Here is a 17,902-nt window from a genome sequence, read left to right as displayed (position 1 = left end):
CGCGCCGGCGGCCGGAGGGGAGGGCGGCGCTGCGGCAGGAAGCAAGATGGCCGCCGGGGGGGCGCCGCTGTGAGGAATGCGGGGCGGCGGCGGCCAGGCCGGCTCCAGGGGGCGGCGGGGCCTCTCCCCTCGGCCCGCGGCGGGGCCGCGTCGAGCCGCCGGCGGCCCTCCGGGGTGCCGCGGGGCGGGCGTGCGGGGTACTGGCGAGATGGTGCACTTCGGGAGGCAGAGCGGAGCCGGCTGCCTTTGTGACCGCAACTTACTGTGCGATTTGGTGTTTTTTTAGGTGCTAACTGAAAACAAAAGGCCTCAGAGGAGGAAGCAAAGAGTTTTTAAGGTAACCGACGATCGTTTTAATGTTTCTCCCCTCGGTTTAAGCAGCCTTTCCTTGTCACGCCGACCAGGAGGCCAAAGGGTTAACCCTGGAAGCAGCGCTTTCCAGCTCTTCAGCAGATTAGCTAATTTTGAAGCCCAGAACATTTTCTTTTTTCTCCCGCCCCCCTCCCCCCCCCCCCCCCCCCCCCCTTTCCAGCATGTTGTATACATAGCTGAGTCTTTCTGCAGGACGCTGCAGACTACAAAGTTTGCTTCCCATTGTATCCAACGTTTGCTTTAATTTTCTCTTTTTCTGCTTCACCTCCTTCCAAAGATAGCTACTGAACATGGGGTGGGTTTTTCAATATCCAGCTTCTACAGCATGTGAAATTGAATGTGAGAAGTCATTGTTCTAATAAAAACCAAATTAATGAAACTGGAAATTTCATACCTCAATTGCAGTAGTTTTGATTTCCTTTTTTCTTTAAACTTCAGAACACCTCAAGTGAAACTGAAAATTCTATAAACTTAAACCTGCAGTTTCACGTGGTAAGGTTTCATCAAGATTTTTAAGATGGCTATCTTACAACAACAAAAACTTATTTTTCCAACTATATTGTTTCATATTTTATCCAATGTATAGTTTCACTACATTTATGGCCAGTTTTTAAATTAAAAAAAGTAACAGGTAGCAAATTCATGTTGCCTTTTTCAGTTCATCTTTAGAGTATTTTGAATAGAAATAAGTTCTGAATCTGGTTCTTTCCAACTAAAATGTTGAAGGATGGATGGTGCAACTGTAAAAAGAAGATAAAGTGAGAAAAATGCTATGTTGTTAAACTTATTTGTAGAACTGTTCTCTTTATATGGAGTGCAGCTAAATGTGATTTTAATGTAGCTTAGCATTGTTTCAGTACATAAAAGTTTGAGAAGTTACGGGACGTGGTAGATAAGTGCTGAATGTCTGTAGCGTGATTTCATTTGAAATCATCCCAGTTTCCTCAGCACCTTTGTCTTTGTTACATATTGCAGAAACTTGTTGAAAGAAGTTGTAATTTTGTAAGACACGGTGAAGTTAAAAGTTAAGTAAGGAGCAAATAAGTTACTTGACTTGCAAATGTCTGACCTCAAGTGTGTGTCTTCATATGGGTGTAGTTGTGCAAACCACCTCCTTGCGTGCTTAGCTATGTAATGCTAAGCAGTAGTGCTTATAAAACGCTAACAAGTAGTCCTCTTCTTCCGTTAAATAGATTGATCTACTAAATCAGCGTGTTTCATTAAGGCATGGATATGCCCATTGTAGTTGCTGCCACTTTTGTAGCATAAGGCAAGGTGCAGTTAAAACTTGAGCGTTTGTTCATCGTGTGCTTTGTGCGGCTATGTAGAGGGTGTGCAAAATAAGGATGTTTTGTAAATGGGTCACTCAGTTTTGTGACGTGTAATTGGTCTGACACCCATTCTGTCAAATATGAGAAATCTTTCTTGTCACAGGTAGCCGTGTTGTATCAGATGTCTGCCTACGAGCGGGGTTTCATAGAGGGTCTTCAGATTTTTCTCCTGAGTTGGTTTTACCACTGTTGCTGATTTGATGGCAGGGCAGGTTGCTATGTAATATGATGCTGTCATTCCTCTCCTTTCCAAAAAGCCTTCCGAACAGTTTTTTTCTTGGCTCTTAAATGGAAAAAAGCTTGTCTGTTTTTGTGTGTGTGCATAGTATCATATGTTAGTCATTGGGCTTGTGTTTATTCCTACTTTGACTTTTCCTTTGCTGAACTGATTCTGCAGTGTTTCCCCTTTGTTTTTAGGGACAGTTCTTTCAGTTTGCTAGCATTTTGTCTTTGTTTCATGGTGCTGAATTGCATTTGATGAGTTTGCTCACTTGTGTGCACCAAGTAAAGCATGGTACCCCTGAAGGCATCTCATGGAAGTGGTTGCCCTGGGGTTGGAGAGGTTTAGCTTTGTTTTTAGGGAGGCAGGTTGGTCAATTTAAATTAAGTTGCATCTCTGTCAGCTGCAGTAAACTTACAGAAAGCCACATAATTTATAGACTTCTTCACAAGGGCATTTTAGAAATATGACACTCTGCTATATGACTCTCTAACCTGGCTTATTGGTGGGACTGCCTCGCCAAGTGGTATTGTATCTATTGGGTTACAACCTCAGCCTTTGTTTTAATGATTGATAGTGGTTGAGAGATGCTAACCAGTGACACGTGCAAAATTTTAACAGGACTTACTAATTTTTCATTGTATTTTGCTTCTAAGAGGATTGTAAACTTTCTTAAAGGCTGTTTTATAGTACTCTGCTCCTGTGATACATTGAGTTAGTATTTCTCCAGTCATCCTAAGTCTTTATACATGCACACTGATTTATTCAGAGGGTTGGTGATCTTCCTAATTATACTTCTTAGGACCAAGGTCTTCTGTATTGGGTGAAAACACGCAATGCTTTCCTGCTGATATCAGGTTGGACAGATAGAAGGGTTATGAACAAGTGACCCGTTCTGTTACGTTGTACCTCTCGTTTAATATATTTTTCATTTTCCATGTTCGTGTTTTCCTGCTCCTTTCTCATTATTTTAAGAGTCATTTAGGAAATTCCACTGTGCCATAACTACTGTGTTCGGTTCTCCATATTTATTTTGAAAGAACATCTGAAATATTCATCTCTTCTAATGAGCAAATGTTCCTTGAACAGTTGGTGTGAGTTTGTAGAAATAGGTATTAAAGAAGGAATACTCTTGTTGTTGTTTTTTTTTCAGATTATCTTTTATGTTTTCCCCACTTAAGCAGGAAAATCTAGATAAAAGGGATTCATAGTGAAAAATTAATTTCACTGCATTTCAAAGGACATGTTATAATCTCTGCTTCACCTAGATATTAGCATTCTCCTTTTAGCCACTTAGCAGTGTTCTCACTCAATCTGGGCAGTGCAGTGCAGTGCACCTCTCCTCTTAAAGGTGAGGAAACATTTGCAGCCACACACAAGTTTATAACCACAGCTCAGAAGAGCGGCACAGCTGAACTTGGCATCGTACTGTCAGGGAGATCACACTGAGCAGTGACACCGGTGAGGAAACCTCCCACAAAGCAGGGTGCAGCTGCTGAAGAAGTGCACTCCATGGTCTTCCTGCTAGGTTCCGTGGAGCCAAGGCCACTGTTTGGATGGCTGCAGATGTTTGCTGCATTCATGGAGTTGTTTTTTTTTACACAAAAAAAATTAAAAAAGAGCGACTGAAGAGAGAGATCCCCAGTAATGTATGCGATGCTAAGTGAGCATTATAACTGCATGCACGTTCTTTGTTCTCTGACTGATTCTGTTTGCATGTTTACATGCAAACACTGTCATGGTAATCCGTGCACCAGAAAAGTGTGAAAGATGTCTGCTAAGCTCTAAAATCAGCTTGGTTTAATCCAAGCCAGAAGCCAGAGATGACTCAGTATCTAGAACTTGATTTACTTCTAAACATTGTATTGGGAACCAGTGGGAGTGTCATTTCCATCAAATACAGACTTGAGCACTCTCTTAATATTTCTCTACCATGTGTAGAAAGCATGGCGTTTCTTAACAAAACCAGTTTTTAGAAATAAAGTCAGTATGGCAGATCTGCTGTTGTTATTGCTTTTCAAAATGTGGTTTGCTTTGCTGCTAAAATTAAAAATGCACTCTCTTAACCTCGCGTGTGTTAACAAGAGTTAACAGAAGCAACTAGCAATGTGCAGGATAATGCTTCAAGTGAGCATGAATTTAACTGATTTTTGAACATCTATTCTAGAGTATATGGGTTTTGGTGCAAGATGTCTGCCAGAATATGTAGCTGGAAGTAATTCAACTTTGTTATTTTTCTTCATTTTTAAAAGAAGGTATCAATGAGTCAATGGATGGAATTGCAGTGCTGTGCAATTTTACAGAGGAAGAAGACAGAATGGTGTAATAAGAGGTGGAAAGGACACTGTCCAGAAAGCACTGGTCTTGAGCTTTGTGTTTTTTAAAGGGACGTTTTCACCTTGGAACATACTCATTTAGAAAATACCAATTAAAATTGTTTTGAGTACTGGTTGGAAGTGTCTGCCTACTTCCGTGCCTTTTTGCTCCTCTTTTCAATAGGGTGAGTACTTTTGGCATAGGAGTGGCTTACACAAATTATCCAACTTTTATTTTTAAAACTAAACAAAGGAGTAACTTGCAGTTAACTTAATTCAAAATTAAAAGCATTTACTTCAAAAGCGTTCCTTTTTATTGAGGACCTTTTTGAAAGTGAGTGTGTGTCCAAATTTATTTTTTCTCTTGTCAGGCTCCTCATGCACCTCATTTGAAGTGAGCAGGCACGGTAATGGCTGTAATTCCGTACCGTACTTGCCTGTGTGCAGCCTTTGCAGCACTTCCACATGAGTAACTGTTTGCTTTGTATGCTGCCATTAAATTTCACCTGTATGTAGATGGGTTTTTTGAATGGAGTCTGAACAAAGAAGGCCTTTGTAAATTGGAGATTTCACTCCAGTAATTTTATAACTCTTAACTTTATTCAGCGTGTTTCGGGGGGAGTTAAAGCCTATCCCTTGTGGACTTTTCCCTGTGGTGCTGATGGTGCTCAGTAGGGTGCGGAGGCGCTGCTCTTCCCTTGCTCCCGTAGAGCTCCCCTGCTGTAGTGCCCCTTCCTCTCCCACCCACCTCCTGATGAGGACCCCTGCGCTACTTGCCCAGCAGCACCAGCCTCTTCCTCTTTGCCACCACAACCCAACCGAACCCGCAGAATGTCAGGGAAAAAAGGGACGCTTTTGAGAAAAGGGTGAGGAGGGAGGACCAGGGCTTTCTGTTTTAACTCACTTGCTGTTGTGGTGGAGCAGTTGTGAGGATTGTGCTGCTCCTCTTCTTGCTCAGGGAGTGCTGGAGACAGAGGCAGGATGAAGCAGCTCAATCATCCTAGCAGTTAGGGTGTTTTTTTTGTGGGGGTGGAGTTACACATGCTTTGAATCTCTAACACTAGATATTGCTTGTCACGATGTGTTTTAGTGCAGTGCTGGGCATTCCACTGTGTTGAATTTAGAGGAGAGCAGAGCTTGAAAAGGTAGCAAACGTCTCTGATCAAAGACTTTATAAAATAATCGGTGAAGTAACATAGTTTGTGGGAAGGAAGGAAAACACATCCATGTATGAATGAAGGTCAAATGCACAAGTTTGTTCTTAAGTTTAGATACTTCTAGTGAAGTTTTAGCATTACAAAATAAACACGTTCATATTCTAGGTATGTTTTCTTGATACTATTTGTGTTTATTACTGAATTAAGAGCTTTACTGAGCACTTGTACTTGCCGTGTGTAATGTAAGCACTGAAATATTTGATCTGGTTTTGCAGACTGCAATAATCAGTTGTCAGTGTTTGCTATCTGATGCTCATACATTTGTAGATAATAATAGTATCTAGAAAATGCTGTGAAAATGGGTGCTACTTGTTTAGAATCCTATACCATATTGCTAAGCAAGTTTGTTTATTGCTTTCAGTAACTGTTGTGGGAGGAAACCCAGTGAGAAGTCCTCAGCACACTTGAGTGGGACCAGATTTTCACTTGTGTGCTCTGATGTTATACTAAGTTTTTATATATGGCGATGCAAATGCAAAAAATAAAAATAAAAAATCTTGCAGCCACCACTGCAGCAGGCTTTTCATGGGCATTAGTATAAGAGCCTTGCCTTTGTAGGGACCTAAGGCTTTACTTCCTACTACAATAAATTGGTAATTATAAGATTTAATTTGCAAGGTTAAAAAGAATCCATGCATTCCAACAATGTTTGTTTTTTTAATGTTAAATATATGAAACTTAACTAATATCAAGAAAAAAACAGAATTGCAAAAATGATCTAGCAGTCATCACTTTTCATTAATATCTGTAAAATTATTGTATAGAACATGTTTGGTTGTCATCCTGTTGTCCTAACAGCTTTAACGTTAAACCTTTCCAAGTCTGAGTTAAAATTGAGTGGTTTGTGCCTTGACACTCAGTTGGGAATTCCTTTGCGAGTGTTTTGTTGGTGTTGTCCGTGTTGCATTATTTAATTGGTGCTCTTTAGTAAAATTTGGCTCTGTTTCATTTTTGCAGAGCAAGCTTTTATTGAACTTGTGAATAAGAGGGAAAGCTTCCAAGTATTTAAAAACGTAAAGCATCTATTTTTGTAGCAGCTGATCTCTGCCTGAGTTCTGTAACTCAAACACCATTGTTGTTGCAGCGCTGCTCCAGAGCGTTGCTGTTACTGCAGTACGGGAGTGCGCCTGGTACTCCTCTAAGGAGAAAGTAGAAGTTGTGCGTGTAAATTCTGTTAGCTTTATTTAGATTTGTGAGCGTGCTAGCTGGTATAAGAGAAACATTGTTTGCCACTTCCAGCTTTTTTCCTCATGGGAATAAACAAGGCGTAGATGCAGCCTCCTGAATAGTGGTTTGTAGTTGGGTGGCCTAGCTGATCAGCATGACTATTTCTAGTTCTTCTATCTGAATTGCCTTTAGCTGGTCCTCTCCCTTACCTGTCGGTGGCTTTTCCATTGGTAGCGAGTGTTAGATATTCTTCCTAGTCTTACGGCCTCTCATAAGATTTAAAACCAGGCTGGAATACTCCTACAATACAGATGTTCAAGAGTTGGACTTGATGATCCTTAAGGGTCCCTTCCAACTCAGGATATTCTATGATTCTATGTTTGAATCTGAAAAAAAAACCTCAGTGCGTGACTTGTTGCTCTATTTGGGACCTTTGGCTGAATTTCAGAGTGAGGGATGGCAGCAGGGCTGCGTAGCATTGTTAACTTACTGGTTGTGTGTCTGTACCAGATCTGGTCCGAGAGCTGCTGTACCAGTGGGTAGCAACTTGTGAATACAACTGGTTGTACAACGGGTGGTTAGGCACTTAAACCGAGCCGTAAACAAGGAGCTGAATGTGTTCCTGGTTAGGTTATAGGAACTGGAACATTACCTTACGCAGCCATTCAGATCCTTAGTGAAAGATCTGAACTGAGCGAAAATCATGAACTCGTGTTAGTTTGGTTTGCTTATGACAAAGCCGGGCAAGGTCTTTGTGATCATTTGTTCTGATCTGAGCAATCTTTCCGAGACCTCATATGACTGAATAAATGTATTTGGGTTAAAGCATCATGTTTTGAAAATACCTCAAGGAACTTGAATTTGAGAATTCTTGTGGATGAAAAGGGCAATGAAATGTCTAACGAGGTACCTAAAAGATTCTTTACTCTTTCTGTCCCTCTGCAAAAATGTGCACCATAATTGCAGCCCAGACTTCTCTGTCCTTCACTTAAAGTCATTGAGTCTTGTTATACTTTTGTCTGCTAGAACAAGGAGCCTTCTGTTGTTGGCTTTCTTTTCCACATAGACTTAGCAATAGTTTGTGGCCTTTCAGTTTTCTTTTTCTTTGGTAAATAGTAGAAAGTGGACTCGAGGCTTTCACTTCAAGATACTTCAATCCTTTGTCATTCGCATGGTCCTCCAAGCCCCGTCCAGCATATAAATGTCTTGCTTGAATTGGGGATGCCAGGATTGGACGCTCTGTTCCGCTAGCAGGTGTAAAAGTGCCAAACACCGGGTATAAAATAAACTGTCTTCCTAATTACACTGTTGTTTATGCACTGGAGAACCTCACTAACCGTTCTGACCATGAAGCTGCAACAGAAGTTTCTATAGTTACTGTGCAGTTGGTTGTTGACCATGGTCATGGCCTTCCTAAGGTCATTGCTTTCTAAGCTAAAACCTGGCATTTTGTAAATGCAGTCTGATGTCTTTGTTGTTAGATACACAGCTTTACCAGTATCTGTGGTGAAGGGTTTGCATGCAGCCACCTTGCCAGTCAATTTAGGAAACATCATGTCTGATTTTTTTCATTTTTTTGCTGTTTTTCTATCAGTATTAAATTCACTTCTCTTATGGGTCATTGCTAAGAATGTTATACATGGCTGTGATCTGTTCCCTAAAGACCCCATTATGAGCTCTCTGTGATGATTCCCCATTTACAGTTACGGGCCAGGCAGGACTTGGTTAATGTTATGGTGATGGCTCCATAAATGAGTAGACCACAGGAGACATTAGCTAGGATGGATAAATTCAAAGGCTGAGTTTCTTTCATCTCTCCATTTGAGTTAAAGCACATTAGGGGAAGGTTATATTAGGGACTGCATGTTGCTGCTGATCATATCACTTTTCTCCTGTGGGTTAATTGAGTGCTATATTTTCCAGAGCTGTCAGTGTCTCTTTGAGTGTTCCATTTCAATGTTGAAGATAAATGATTGAATAAATCAAGATATCAGTAAAACAAACAAATCAAGCAAGACGATAGTTTATATTGGCTTCTGTAGCAGAAAAGGTGCTGTTACAGTTTTTCTTTCTTTCTGTAACACATCCACTTTGGGGTACCTGTGTTAGGGGAATGGGATCCTGGGCTGCATTAAAAGGAGTGTGGCCAGCAGGTCAAGGGAGGTGATCTTCTCCCTCTACTGTGCCCTGGTCAGGTCTCACCTGGAGTACTGTGTCCAGTTCTGGGCTCCCCGGTACGAAGAGACGGGTCTACAGGAAAGAGTCCAGCGGAGGGCCACGAAGATGGTACGGGGTCTAGAGCATCTACCTATGAGGAAAGGCTGAGGGACATGGGTCTGTTCAACCTTTAGAAAAGAAGACTGGGGGAGGGGGCGAGATCTTATCAATGTTTATGAATACCTGAAGTGTGGGAAACAAAGGGATATGGCCAACCTCTTTTGGATCAAGTTTGTCTGTCTCTCTCCTTTTTTTTTTTTTTTTTTTTTTTTAAAAAAAAAAAAAAAAAAAAAACTTCGCCCCAAACCGTTTCTCTGGAAGGAAATTCCTTTCAAGGCACTTGAGCTCTGAGCTTAGCAGCTCTGTGTCAACCTGGGGGACACACGGGGCTGTAGCGGGGTCTGGCCTGGTCCACAGCACTGCTGTGGAGAAGAGGTGCAGAGTGCAGGTGCTCCTTGCTCACCCACCCTTTTGACATGTTGAACATTGTGACCCTGGAAGAACTGCTGTTCAGGTCATCCTGGCTTTGGCACGAGCAAGCAGATGCAGCTGGTTTCTAATCTCTTGGGATCTTGAGAGCCACTTTATCAGTTGTTGATCTGGGCATCGTCTGTTGATACTGGTTCATGGCAATAATTGCTTCTGGTTGTGTCCGTTGGTACAAAATGGGTTGGTACCACCCATAGAGGCAAGAAACTAAATACAAACGTGTGCTTTGGTCGCCGTTGTACAGGAAATGTGGAAAAGTCTTCAGGGTCACCTTGGCATTGTATTTTGATTGTGAATCGGTGAAACCTTTGTGTTACTTTGGAGGCATCTTGGGTTGAAAGAAAAGTCAATATTACACACAGCCTTTTGACTCTTGTGGGAATGATTCACTGTGATGGGCTTTTGATGTGTGCTTGGAAGCATTGCCTCCTGGAGTGAATTTTGTGTGTATAATTAAAAAATACAAAAAAGATAGGATGTCTGGTTTGAGTTTAAGCAATTTAGTAATGGCTACATCAGACCATACTCCTATGGCTCCTCTTGTAATAGTACTAACTATTTTGTCGGGTCTAAGCTTGAGATTTGTTACTGTTTTATGTCCCCAGCTAGAGCTGTGCTCCACTTAATGAAGAAGAGAGGAAATTACTTTTATTGATCCAGTTTATTCCAGCTTTTTATTCCAGCTTTAGAAATCAATCAGATTGGTCTTTCGTGCTCAGCTTCCATGAATTTTAAGACTGTTGCTTGGAAGTGTGGTATCCTTGCCTGTAGTTTGGAGTGCTTTGATTCAGGCCCGGAAGATAGATTGCTCCTAGGTCGTTCTGCTGCAAAGGCTTTGCTGAGCTATTGCTTTTGGTCTGCCAGGCTTAGATGAAGAAGAATCAAATGAGCTCTGCCCCTGCTACTATGTCTGTGCTTCTTTTTATGCTGGCAAACAGTAGCTTTACCTATTAAACAGAAAAGGCCTCTGAAAAGTCAGGTAAAAGGAGGAAAAAGGTATTTTTTTTTTAGGATCCATTGCAGTACAGTAACAAAAGAGAAAAGGCAATGTATTACTCAAAAAGAAGATAATTTGATTTTTTTAAAAAAGAAAGATCTTAGGATAATTCCTATTATTTGTATGGAAAAAATAAAATATGAAACAAATAATGCAAGTGTTATGATTCATCTGGTTCTTATTTTTTTCCTCATTGCGTGTAGGCAGCTTCCAGTAATGTTAGTGGAAATTATGATGCATGGGGAATAATTTTATTAATAATTCCACTTCGCTGCTGAGATCACTGGAGTTTCATGTAGACACAACAGTGCACCTATATTCTTCTAAGGGGAGATGTACTGGGTATTTTCAAGCACAGTGATGCTTTTTGGTCAGATAAAAGTACTTCAGTGAGGAACAGCATATTTGAGAGAGAAATATGATGGTTTTGTGCTTTGAGCATTGTCAGATCCTCTCATCTCTGATCATGGTTGAACCTTCCTCTTCCCCTCCACCTCTCATTGCTCTCAAGTTTCCAGACTTAGAGTCAATTTATTTATTTATGTAGAGAGTGACACCCTTTATAAATGGAATACAAAAATGTGTGGTTGTGTTGAAAACCTACAAATGCTGGGAGTCAATTTTAATCCATTTGTTTCTATCTCCTCAGCTTTCTAATCATTGAATTAAATAGCTTCTAATAGCAATTTTACATAGTCAAGACGTTTGGACTGATAGAGATCTTGAGTATACTTGTGTTGAAGAAAACCCAGCCATTTCATATCCTAGTTCCTTCTGAAGTTAAACTGAGACAAAGAAAGCTAGGTAATTGAAATGCAGCTTTTGTACAGGCATAGAACTGTGGGTTTTTACTCTTTGGTGGTGGAGCCTTACAATATTTTCTGGTACAGTTGCAGAGGCCTGTTTAAAGCCTTTACCCCTGCTAACAATAGACTTGGTTATCCACTTTTGTGTCACCCACTCTCGTGGAACCCTTGGAAATTACTTTGTGATCCCCCCAGGTCTTTGGGTCATTGATGGAAAGCCTCCAGGATCCAGAGGACTTGGGTTCACTGCCGTAGTCAGCACCTGTGTGTAATAAAAACAAACAAAAAACATTAAAACTTGTATCTTTATTTCTTAATGAGATTTCTGTAGGTTTGGCTTAGATATGTAGGTGCTGGATATATTTTTACATAACATTTCCATGAGAGTTTGATGCCTCAGGTAATATTTAAGGCATGCTATGAATTCCCTGGTAGATTTTTCATCAATTAAGAGTCAGTTTTAAGGTGAATACTGGGTTCCAGATGGAGTTAGGTCCACATGCCTCGTTTTGCCTGGGGGTTGCTGGCAATATTGCTTTGATGATTATGATTAATCATAGATCTATTTTCCATTTTTACTTAATTTCTCAGAGAAAATGCATTTTGGCTGTGGCTACTAAAACACGTTAGATTTAACTAAATATTTTAATTTGGATGCTATTTTCAGCAAACAGCAAAATTTTCTGTGTACGGTTCATGTATGGTTAATTAACCAGATGCATCGCTTCTGTCTAATCAGAAAAGCAGTTCTGTTTTTGTGCTAAGTAGGGCTTAAAGCTACAGAATATTTAAATAAGTCTTAGATACTACAATGAGATTAAGCATTAGTACTGCCCATTGTGACTTCAAATTTAATTTTTAAAAGAAAATGTAATATAAATAGAAATAAAATTGAATTAAGGTAATAAAACTTGGATTTCAGTCTTTATCGCTGTCTCTGCCTGAGTTCTTGCCTTAATTTTTATTTTTATTTTTTAACTGCTTAACTTCATAGCTATAATACTGTCTAAGCAAAGCCTATATGAGTATCCTCTGCAGGACATGGTATTCTGACTCTGTCTTGATTCTGACATTGATACATTCTTCATCTTCACAGATATTATGTGGCTGCAACAAACTAAATATTAAGAGTTCAGCAGTGCTAGTGATAGCTCAATTACAAGAGGGACTATTCAGAAACCTGAAAGTTACCATCTAAACATACAAGCCAACCAAATGTTTACATGGTAACTTTCAGATGAGCTGACAGAGTGGTTGACTTGTTACCCTTTTCACTTCAGCTTTTGCTGTTTCTGAAGAAGTTGGTGCAGCTAACCTGAAAACCAGCCATTCTTTCACACATCCAACCAGGTGGTGCATCAGTTTAGTGGTGCAGCTGTGAAAGCATAAAGAGCATAATTATAAACTTTCTGAGGCACAAGCCATTAGATTTCAGTCCTGCTTTGAATTCAAGGGAGACTTTCATCTGTTTTTGCAAACTGAGTTTAAAAAAAAAAAAAAAAAAAAGGAATCCCTAAATAGTAAAGTCCTTTATGTGTCAATTCATTTTTTTAGTTTGCCAACACTACCAAATGCACATGCTTTGTTCCTGCCAGCCTGATCTGGCAGAAGGTGTCCCTGCTTATGGCAGGGAGGTTAAAACTGGATTATCTTTAAGGTCCCTTCCATCCCCAGCTGTTCTGTGATTCTCTGCATACTTCCCACCTTGAGGTGAGGCAGTCCTTGCTGTAAATATGAGTGAGTTGTTTAGGCTGCAGGTTTTCTTTACAACTTTTTTTTTCCCCCAACATTTGTGCCTGGGTTTAATTAAGATGTTCCTCATATCTGTCAAAGTAGGGTTTAATTGTTGTAAATCTTATGCTTATTTTTATGTTTTTGAGCAGCTGTTACAACAATTTTTTTATTATTATTTCATAGGCAAATTTAGAAAACAAACCAGTAAATGGCCGCAGACCAGAACTCATGGAATGCAGTATATGTGGTCATGGTGAAAAATACAGGGTGAAAACAAACCAAATTCAACCCTTCGAAAATGTACAGTCTAAGGAGAAAGAAAGAATGACAGGCTTAGAAGCAGAGAAGTGGGCACATAACGAGAAGCCATCCTTTGGTGTCCATGTCAACGGAGATATCCACGGAACTGTGACAGGCCATGAACACTTGAAAAATGCTGAAGGAAGTGAAAGAGCAGTCTCTCCCAGTCAGTTAGCTGAGCCAAAAAAATCATTTGCACAGACCATCAAAAATGGCATAAAAACTTTACATTATTCACCACCAGAAGCAGTTGCTTCACTGAAAAAAGCATCTGTAGAGGAAAGGACAGATTTGACGAGCAACTCCCATGCCCCATGGACCAAGGCTACCAATCTGAATAACATAGTAAACACTCTGGCGACGGGCGTTAGCTGTGTTCACCCGGACAAACATGGGAACCTTTTCATGAAAGAGGAAAACTGCGCTTGCAGTGTCTTCCAGAATTCTGACAAATCGGTGTTGCCCACCAGCTCCATTTTGGATCTGCAAGAAAGCTCGTGCTGTCCTCTGCTGCTTGAAGAGGGAGCACATGTACAGAAGGATGGCTTTAAAGTACCTAACGCAGAGACACAGCATGAGAACTCTTCACTCCAGCCAACTTTCTTGTCCCTGATTAAAAACAGAAATTTAACTGTAGAGCAGGTTGTAGCTATTGAAGCTTTAACACAGTTATCTGAAGCCCCTTTGGAAACAACTTCACCACCTAAAACTCAAAGTACTGAACGTACAGAAGAAACAACTTCCAACTTGCTCCACAGTTATAAAAGGGATATTTCATCCTCCTTCACATCTTCTACATTAAAAGAAATCAAAGACACTTACTTGCAGAATGAACAACAGCTTTTGGCTCACTGTGCTCACTCACAGAAGCAGCTCCCTAATAAGGCAGTGTTATACAATGGCCAAAGTTCAATTTCTGAGTTGCGCGATAAACCCGTCAGTCTGGCTAGTGATATGTATAAATTACAGTTATCCTCAAGAGATACCAAAACTTTATCTGATTTAACATGTAATGCAAAATCATTTTCTGGACACGCTACCAAGAACAACTACGATCCGGTCACCCTTGCACGGTATTGCAACGCTTCGCATAACGTCCAGCACGCAGGTAACAACTTGGATGCTCTTGGCCAGTTAGACCAAAAGCCAGCCTGTAATGATTTGAGCTTGGAAACGAGTTCTTTAATTAAAGAAGGAGGAATTCACAGCCAGGATGAAGAGGATGTAGCTACACAACTAACTCAACTCGCAGCATTAATTGAATCAAACCGGACAAATCCAGAGCAGAAGAATGACATAAAGGCGTCGCTACTTAACCTAATATCACATGAGAGGCAGCCAAAGCATAACCAAGATCTGTTGCAGAGAAAGGAGTCTGTATTTTTTAGGCATAATTACAGTTCCTTACTGTTAAAGCAAAAACAATCATCAAATAAAAAAGGCAATGCTGTACCATGGAAACCAAGACACAAAAAAAAGCCTCAAGAAGCACGCTATCAGCAAATTAATCAAAACCAGCTAGAGCTGCTGTCATGCCAACATAGTGAGTTACAGGACATGTGGATATCATCAAAACTGCACAAACTTGGTCAAACCATGCCACAGGACTCCAGAATAGCTTCATCTGAAAAAAAATCTCCAAGAACCAAAGTACATAAAGCACTGAATCAAAATACTTCAGCATCACAGGAAAAGCCTCGGTTATTTCTCCCACAAACACAGATAAAATTCCATAGGTGCTTACCTGAGGTACCCCAGGAGAAAAAAAAAGACAGGTTGTTTGGCTCTGAAGTGATGAACGAGCAAATCAAAACTGCAGGCTCCGGTGACCCACTAGGCGTCGATCCGCTGAAAAATGATGTTGCATGTAACCAGTACGGTCATCTGCCCTCCCGTAATCCTCTGGCTGTTTCACAGCTGAAAACTGCATCCGCGTTGAACAGACCAAGTGAAAATGTACAGATGTTTACAGAAAAATGCAATTCTCAGGTACAGCAAGCAGTGAATGTCAGCCAGGCACATCCTTTGCCTCAGACCTTTAATCAGTCTAACCTGAGAGCTAACGAAACGCGCAGCGAAGACAGAGCCTATGTTCCGCAGGGTGCCGCCGAACAAGGGGATGTGAAGCCGCAGGTGCTGCCTGGTCCCTGCAGTGGGGCTCCGGTGCCAGGTGCTGCGGAAGCTCTCAGGACCGTGGAGTGTGCAGGTGAAGTTACTGTTCTGACGTCAACAAGTTTGGGTGCTGACCACCCTCCAAGCACAGGGGACTCAGGGTGTTCTCCAGCAAAAAACACACTCAGCAGCTTTCTTGAATCACCTATGAAGTTTCTTGATACTCCTACGAAAAATCTAATAGATACGCCTACAAAAAAAGGACAGTCTGAATTGCCAACTTGTGACTGTGTTGGTAAGTGCTTTGGCTAACTTCTGCCAGTACCTTTCGGACGGGTGTTTGTGTGTTGCTTCCTTTAACGCGAGGAAGCGTACTTGCCATTGAGCTGTTGAAAAAGGATCAGCATTTTGCCATTAGGGAATCAGAGAAAATTATTTTTTCCCTTTCTGTAACTTTAGCCTGGTATTCCTCAGGCCTGCAAAGCCCAGCCAAATTAGGTATTTTTGGCCTTGCAGCTGGCCAGTTTAAATTCTGCAGGGTTTAAATTCAAGTTGAGGGAAAGGAATTGTTTCACTTGTTTTGTCATTGCTGGCTTGAATGCCATGTAAATTTATCCGAGAACATCAGATCATGGTTATTATGGTCTAGAACTAGTTTCTGGTTGAGATGAGTTGGGCAAAAGATTCCCAATACATTTTCACTGTTGCCCGAATGCTGTTAGATAAGCAGCAGGGCGTAGTTGTGGGCAGTCTTGTTGCTGTCACTGATGCTCCTGAGGCGAGTTTGCCTTGAGGTGTCCTGTCAAAGGCTTCTGGCGCGCCTCGTCTCAGAGATGAGAGGTGAGCTGGAGTAGAGGTGATAGAGCCAGATATGTACTAGTTGGCATTGTGGTGTGGGGTGTTGGATCAAACTCGGTCCTGAGTACTTTCCAAATACAGCTTGACTGATGGCGTTGGACGTGTGTGTTTCAGGCTATCAAAGCACCAGATTGGGAGGGGAAAAAAAATCACCTCAGAGACTTAAGGATGTACACAGACAGGCTTCTTTCATCGTTGCTTAAATGTTCTGAATCAGCAAACTGCTGGTGAAGTGGTCTGGATTATGTGTCCTGATCTGTAGTATATGACTCAGTTGATACTTTTTGGTCTCACTTCTCCGTTGTCTAATATGAATTAATAATGTTTTCCTACTCACAAGGGCGTTGGGAAACTTACTTAGTCAATGCGTGCCAGGTACTGCAATGGAAAACTGCTGAAGAATACAAAGTATAATTATGATTTCTCTGTAGTATCAAGAAAAAAAAAAAAAAAAAAAAAACTACCAAAAGGTTAATAGGAGAAAGCAAGTATAACTTCTCTGAGGAGAAGAATCTGTCATAGTACTTACTCATTGCATTTCAGGGGCAGATTTTATGTATTTAATTTGGAAGACGTTTCTGTAAACCATTTCTAAGCTTACTTGTAGCAGTGTAAATAAAATTTGGATGTGCAAACTGAATTTTCTCAACCTGCTTACAGAGCAAATTATTGAGAAAGATGAAGGCCCGTATTACACCCACCTCGGGACAGGACCAAGTGTTGCTGCTGTGAGAGAAATAATGGAGAACAGGTAAGGAAATGTACAAAATGTACAAAACCCAATATTTTTGACTGCTTAAACAGGAAAGAAGAGGAACTAGGAGAAATCAGGCTCTATGTTTTGCTTTGTTTTTCTAAAATTTTGCTGTACTCATTTCTAAAGCCTTTTCCTGTTCATCTGTGCATGAGGTAAGCTCTCACATTCCAGTTCCAAATTTGTGTGTCTTTTCTGAGCTCCTGCAGATTTAGGGTTCAGTTTCACCAGGAGTGGTATGCTCTTAGGTGCTGTTGAACTCAGTAGGGATGACAAAGATTACCAGCTGGCAAGATTACGCTTCCTGGTGTCGTGCATACAAACAACCTGCTGCAAGTTGGACAGAAAGGTCGCATCAGTGACCAAGTGCACTAGGATTTGCACGCAGATAACATTTTATTTGCAAGTAATGTTTGGCAGAAGCTTACTCCTTTATGAGATAGTTCAAAATGACTTTTGCAAGTAGGGTGTTGAATTTAAAAGTATTTTTTGACATCTTAAATATTTTGGTTTTCTTCTATTCTCAGTAAAGCAAAGAAAAAAGTTGTTCTTGTAGAAAGTGTTTACTGTTTTAAAGTGGTCTACAGAGGCTTTAGTTTTACTCATGAACTTTCTTAATGCAGGTATGGAGCAAAAGGAAGCGCTGTAAGAATAGAGGTAGTGGTTTATACAGGAAAGGAAGGAAAAAGCTCTCAGGGGTGTCCGATTGCCAAGTGGGTAAGTTTTTATGTTACAGCAGTAAAATTGTTTTGTGTGGCTTTTAAATATCAAATGATGTGTATAGTCTTTAATCTTAAATATAATCTGGTCTTTAATGAAGGTCTGTTTTTCCATTTAATCTATCTACAAATCTGCCTGAATGATGAAGCTAAGGAAAACACTTTTTAAGCTGTGATGCTGTTTGCTGTGCTTTGCATGAGTTTGAAAGAGAAGTGCTTAATAGAGCTGGCAGAGATGACCAAATCAAGGGTAAGAAATTCTTGACGGTGTCTGGAAGCTGGAGTGTCTAGTGA

The 17,902-nt window shown here is 40.7% G+C and overlaps 1 protein-coding gene across 3 annotated transcripts in view; it reads left to right on the top strand.

Moving 5' to 3' along the window:
* The window catches only part of TET1 (tet methylcytosine dioxygenase 1), a 79,506-nt gene that overhangs the window by 29,268 nt on the left and 32,336 nt on the right, over window positions 1-17,902 (top strand). For 2 of the 3 annotated variants that reach the window (XM_035330009.1, XM_035330010.1), the window contains 4 exons: window positions 287-337; window positions 13,049-15,572; window positions 16,796-16,886; window positions 17,513-17,606. In XM_035330009.1, coding sequence (XP_035185900.1) covers window positions 287-337; window positions 13,049-15,572; window positions 16,796-16,886; window positions 17,513-17,606 — 2,760 coding nt within the window. The remainder of the gene's footprint in view (window positions 1-286; window positions 338-13,048; window positions 15,573-16,795; window positions 16,887-17,512; window positions 17,607-17,902) is intronic. The other variant, XM_035330011.1, reaches the window with a different exon arrangement.

The sequence above is a fragment of the Oxyura jamaicensis genome, chromosome 6, assembly GCF_011077185.1.
Source record: "Oxyura jamaicensis isolate SHBP4307 breed ruddy duck chromosome 6, BPBGC_Ojam_1.0, whole genome shotgun sequence".
NCBI lineage: Eukaryota > Metazoa > Chordata > Aves > Anseriformes > Anatidae > Oxyura > Oxyura jamaicensis.
Note: the sequence above shows the minus strand (reverse complement) of the source record. Positions and strands in the feature narration are given on the sequence as shown.